Raw genomic sequence first — 5932 nt, 5'->3', positions numbered from 1 at the left:
CTGGGGACCACAGGGAGAGAAGCTTTCTCTTACTTTACCTGAGCCTCATTATAAGAATCCACTATTTTGTTAGTAGCAAACCTAGGTTCTACTTCTGTGGATTTTTTTTTGTTTTAAACAAAACAATGCAATATAAATACAATAATTTCACGGTAGCCAACCATAGAAATTGTATCTTATGATTGCAGCCATACAAGGAAGCACAGTTATTTCTATTTGTTCAGAGTTGAAATTAAACTTCTTCCAGAGCACCTTGAGGAGAAAGAGTTAAATGATTTCTTAACAGGAAGTAAAGACAAGCACTGTAGAACATTTATAAACTTATATCCTAGACGCTCAAAACTCAACAAAACAGAAACTTCTCAAAATTCAGGATCTGGTCCTTAGAAATTTGAAGGTACTGCCAAAATAAACAGTGGTATATTTTGATTTTGTCTCCTGTCCATCAAAGTCTTTGCAATTTTTATTCAACAGTACATCCAGTAATAAGATTTTGATCCAGAAACTAAAGAAAAAGGACACAAGAATTTCAAGGGCTTGAATATATTTTTATATTGATATTCTGTGTCTTTCTACCCTAAAATAATACATTATTGATTACATACAGGAGGATGAGGTGAGGTATTTGTAAAATATCTGGTAAAAAATAATTAATATACAGTATTCTACATGAGATGGAATCTTATGACTCCTTAGGTCTTCTGCAGTGTTAAAGTGATCATCTAAATTAAACTGCTCTGAATGGACTTACATTTGTTCCCTAAAACCATGTTAAAAAATGAAGGCTCTTACATTTTCCCAGAATTTGTGCAGAAAAGGGAAAGTACATAATTGGCATTTTTAAAAATTTCTCACATCCAAAATAATGCATTCACACAAAACCAGGATCTCCCACGTTTAGCATAAAAAGAAAAAAAAATACTGGATTAGAGATATAAAATCTCTGAGTAATGGTTAGGTTAATCCACCAACACCAAAGAAATTCAAGTGGTCAACAGTCTTGAAAATGCTTTATTGAAATGTGTGACTTAGTGCAGATGTGTTTGAAAGACCACAGCTTGAAAACTGGTTTTTGAAACTTCTCAACAACCAATCGAAAAAAAAATGAAAATCCCTACTGGGCTTGACTTCTAGTGTAACCAGAAGCCTGGTGTAAAGTTTTCCTTTAAACATTTTCCATTACAGAAACTAAAGAAAACAAAGCTATTATTGGAGTTTGAAGTTTCAGAGGAGAAGCAACAGTTTTTCAGACATGTAGGGTGACTTCTTTTTTGGTTACATTTGGATGAACATGGACTTCACAGTTCTCGGAAGAACACCGGAAAGGTGTTCAAGTCTGTATGCTTGTCATGTTGAAGAAACGGAGATACACGGACAGGAAAGGAAAAGGATGACAGGAGAAAGAGAGGAGACTAAGAAAAGGGCTCAGAGAAAACAGAACTGGAACGAGACATGATTAGGTTAAGTCTGGTTATAAATTTATCAGAAGCTGTGCGCACCTTTTTAAAAGTCCTAAATTTACATTCCAAAAACTGCCCTCCCAACCCCCAAACCCGCTGTCCCTGCCTTGGAGCTATTGTGAAAGTCTATGCACAAAAACCGAAACAGGAAATAAAAAATAACCCAGCCCTTCCAAACCCCAAAACAAACCCAAAAAAAGCTGTACATTTTTTTTACACATAGGATTAATAATATAGGCATATAGGTGGCATGATTCAATTAAAAGGCTTTACTTTTTATGCCAGAAAAAAAACCCAATAAATAAAAGGTGCTAAAATTAGCATTAAGAATTTGGTTGTAATATATTGACAAATCTGGGAAGGCAAATCCTCAAAGCTCCCCTGATACTGATCTGTCTCAGCAAACTACAAAGCAAATACATAAATAACGCAAAATATGATTGAGAATGTGAGATTTTTTAAAACAAAGACAACATAATTCAGGTTAACTCTGTTGAACAGTCAATAAATGAAATTCATCTACACCTGAATAAAACATATTTAACAATTGAAAAAATTTTAAACAACCACAAAAAGTAAAAACTTTAAACAAACATGAACAAATCGGATTTGTTTTTAGGGCACACAAAGGCCCCTGCAGCAGATTCCAACGGTAGCTTTACTGGTGTGTCTTCTACAGATGAGTTAAAGAGACAGGCTGAGCTCCACACAGGCAAGATGACTAACAGGGAGACAGGACAGTCACACAGGGCGGAGTGCCACACCCGGCCACAATCCCCAGATTCCACTGCAGAGCTGGCTTTGTGCGTAGGAGGCACACAAAGAAAGGTGATTCAGGCAGACATTATTCAAAAGCTACTTCGTAGTGTAACCGTTGAATAATGTTTGGGAAAGCTTTGGGCTTTGTATTTTTTTTTTTTTAAGTTTTACTCCTTGTATTTAATTTTTTAAATAACAAGGTCACTAAAACTCATGCACGCTGCAAAAAACCTCATGCAGTAGTTAAGGTAAACCATCCAAGCAGTTTTTATTCATTAATATTCATAAATACACACAGCAGCTTCATTAGAGATTTCAATTTTCCTCTTCAGTTTGAATGTGGAGTATTAGGACAGCCTTTTGCATGTCAAGGTACAGGAAGCAGAGATCACCCCTGCACTGCTACCTACATTTACCTGCTAGAAGTAAAAATTAGTTAAGTGGAAATGATTATCATATATATTTTCTCTCTTCCTTTTGAATGTACACAATGTAACAAGAGTGACAGACCTGAAATTACAATCACCAAACAAACCCAAGATAGTTGTTGTCCACTTTCATTGGCAAATACAGCACAGAGGACATTGTCTGCGAATTGGGATGTCATCAAAGAGGAGGTGGTGGAGGCTCATTTCCTTTATTACTCTCTTTTAAATTTAGGTTTTCTAAAGCAACATCTAAAGGCATAATATCTACACAGCCCATAGCACCAAAATCTGCCATCTCCCCCCGATCATCCTCGTCTGAGGATGAGCTCTCTTCACGCACTAAAGTGGACAGAAGGAGCTCTTGGACAAACAGGCTGCGGTCTGCACGCTCGCTTTCCATGGACTGGCGCTCCGTTTCAGACATTTTAGGATCATTCAACCTGTTTAAGTTAAAAAGAAAAGACCTTATTGTTAAAAAGTCAATGAACAATGGCATGGCCAATATCTACAGTGCTCTCCACTGTGCAAGTTTTACAGTTGGCAAAATTCAGAATGAGACATTGCTGGAATATCTGGCTCTAATTTATCCTTAATTGTGTTGAGACGAATTCCCCACATTTGTTGCAATACTGTTACCTGGAGGTGCAAATCTATGCTTTAATTAGACTCAATGAGAAAAAAAAATACATTTAGACTTTTTCCACTCCAGAGAAAGCTAGGTGAAAATTTTCTAAGGAAAACAGGATTTCTTATAGATTAGACGCTTGGGAAAGCATCTAAGCAGAATTTCATCTGGGGGTAAATACAGGAAAATAAAAACACAAAAACAAAATCTGCAGTGAACAGAATATTCAACTGAAAAATATCCGAAAATTTCCTCTGACTTTTCTCTATTACTCTATTTAATTCTTCCTGGTATATGCAGAAGCTAGAGAGGGCAAGAAAACACATACACCCTCCTACATTTCTTCTACCAAGGACCTACCGTGTAGCAGGGCAGACGCAAGGTCTACCTGCCTGACTTGCTCCCCTGACGCATGTACTTATGAGATCTGGGCTATGCTGGGAAACCCGGCTCATATGCACAGAGACTGGACAGATGTTAAGAGCTGAAAATTCTACTTACCACTTGTTACTAAACTTGTTAAATTACTTTAAAATGTCAATCTCTGGCCAGGTGCAGTGGCTCACACCTGTAATCCCAGCACTTTGGGAGGCTGAAATGGGTGGATCACCTGAGATCAGGAGTTCATGTCCAGCCCGGCCATCATGGTGAAGCCCCTTCTCTACTAAAATACAAAAATTAGCAGGGCGTGGTGGTGCATGCCTGTAATCCAAGCTACTTGGGAGGCTGAGGCACGAAAATTGCTTAAACCCGGGAGCCGGAGGTTACAGTGAGCCAAGATCGTGCCACTTCACTCTAGCCTGGGCAGCACAGTGAGACTCTGTCTCAAAAAAAAAAAGGTCAATCTCCAACAAAAAATGATATAAAATTCTGCTTAGTTTCAATACTGGTTTTCTCTACACTTTCAGTGGCAAAGAAAGGGAAACTAGCAGAAGCAATGGGGCAGCAAAAGGAACAAAGAGGGAGAATATGGGGACACTGAAAGGAGGCCCGGCAGGCACACATGACAGGTCTTCTCCCTGAGTACCCAGAGGCAGCACCCTGAGCCCAGAGACAGATCTATTCTATGCTGCCCTACTGCCTGGCACCTGCTCCCTGCTGTTCTACCAGCACTGCAAGGCACAGGAGCACCCCCATGCCACCATGGATGATACTAACGGCGGGTCGGGCTTTGCGTGCTCTTTGAGTGCATTAGCTCATTTAACTCTCTGAGTTAGGGACTATTATTATCAACATTTTACAGGAAGAGGAAACTGAAGCAAAGGTTAAGTAATTTGCACAAAATCTCATAGGTGCTAAGTTCAAAACCACTAAATAATTAGGTATCTATGACTCAGAAAACAAAAGATCAAATTTCAGAACTGAAAGAATGCAAAAATATCTGAAAGGTAATTACAGAAAAGCCATAAAATCCACATTGAAAGGAAATGACTGATTACATTTATGGTTAAAAAAAAATTAAGGATATCATAAGAGAGTATCTAATGGAATAGAAGATTGAGTAGACTACACGTTTTCAACCCAAAGCTATAAAAATATTACGAACTGAAGTCATTCCATGTTCTTGGCTTTGGAAAAGGTCTTTGGTAAAGAAAAAAAAAATTTTAGAGAAGTTAAACCTTGTAACAGAAAGATAAAGAACGTAAAGAGGACTATCCACGTAACAATGAGGCGAACTAAAGACATACAGGCTGCGGCCTTCAGTCCTCGAAAGAACATGCAGTAAAAATATTACTGTCTGTTTTTCAGGGAAGTAACTGAGAAGACACCTCATTCCTGAGAGGCAGGTAAAGTCTGCGTGTGAGGTACTGGTACTAGGTCTTGACTTCCTGATGAAATATAAAATTTAGGATATAAGTGAAACTGCAAGGCTTGCGAGGATCTTCAAGTTGGGGTTAGCAAAATGAGCTGGTCCCATTGTCAAAAAATGAGATCTGGCCAGGCACGGTGGCTCCAAAGCTGTAATCCCAGCACTTTGGGAGGCCGAGGCGGGCGGATCACCTGAGGTCAGGAGTTTGAGACCAGCCTGGCTAACATGGTGAAACCCCATTTCTACTAAAAATACAAAAAATTAGCCGGGTGTGGAGGTGTGTGCCTGTAATTCCTGCTACTTGGGAGGCTGAAGCAGGAGAATCGCTTAAACCTGGGAGGTGGCTGCAGTGAGCTGAGATCGTGCCATTGCACTTCAGCTTGGGCAACAAGAGTGACACTGTCTCAAAAAAAGACCGATCTGACACACTCCAACAATCACTTTCTAAAAGGTCAACTATCTTGAACTCCAAAGAAACTGTGACCTTACCATCAGTTCCAGGGCAACATCAATAGGAACTGCCCCTGGTCAAAGAAAAGACCAAAAATAAGGCTTGGGCCCTATATATATCACATAAGAGCTGAGTGACCAGAGACCAGGATCTCTCCTGAATACACTGCAGCCGTTCTCCTTGCCTTGAAAATTCACAATGCATGTTAATACATTTGAAGTTCTGAGAAGCCCAACAGTAAATAATCTCTTTATTCTTCTTACTTTGCTTTCTCTGACCTTATTAATTGGGGGTGGAATAACATAATTACATATATTCCTTAGAATATATGAAGTTAAGAGAGTATTTCTGGGGAAATATTGCCTTAAATAAATCATATGATACAATAAAATATGTGGA

The 5932-nt window shown here is 38.9% G+C and overlaps 1 protein-coding gene across 1 annotated transcript in view; it reads right to left on the bottom strand.

Annotated features, from left to right (window-relative positions):
* Positions 1 to 991: 991 nt before the first annotated feature.
* The window catches only part of KCMF1 (potassium channel modulatory factor 1), a 91120-nt gene continuing 86179 nt past the window's right edge, over positions 992 to 5932 (bottom strand). Inside the window, exon 7 of the mRNA XM_011965663.1 lies at positions 992 to 3087. Within this exon, the coding sequence (XP_011821053.1) occupies positions 2826 to 3087 (262 nt within the window). The 3' untranslated portion in view covers positions 992 to 2825. The remainder of the gene's footprint in view (positions 3088 to 5932) is intronic.

Source organism: Mandrillus leucophaeus, unplaced genomic scaffold (genome assembly GCF_000951045.1).
Source record: "Mandrillus leucophaeus isolate KB7577 unplaced genomic scaffold, Mleu.le_1.0 Scaffold1184, whole genome shotgun sequence".
Lineage (NCBI taxonomy): Eukaryota > Metazoa > Chordata > Mammalia > Primates > Cercopithecidae > Mandrillus > Mandrillus leucophaeus.
This window is presented reverse-complemented; position numbering and strand designations above follow the sequence as displayed.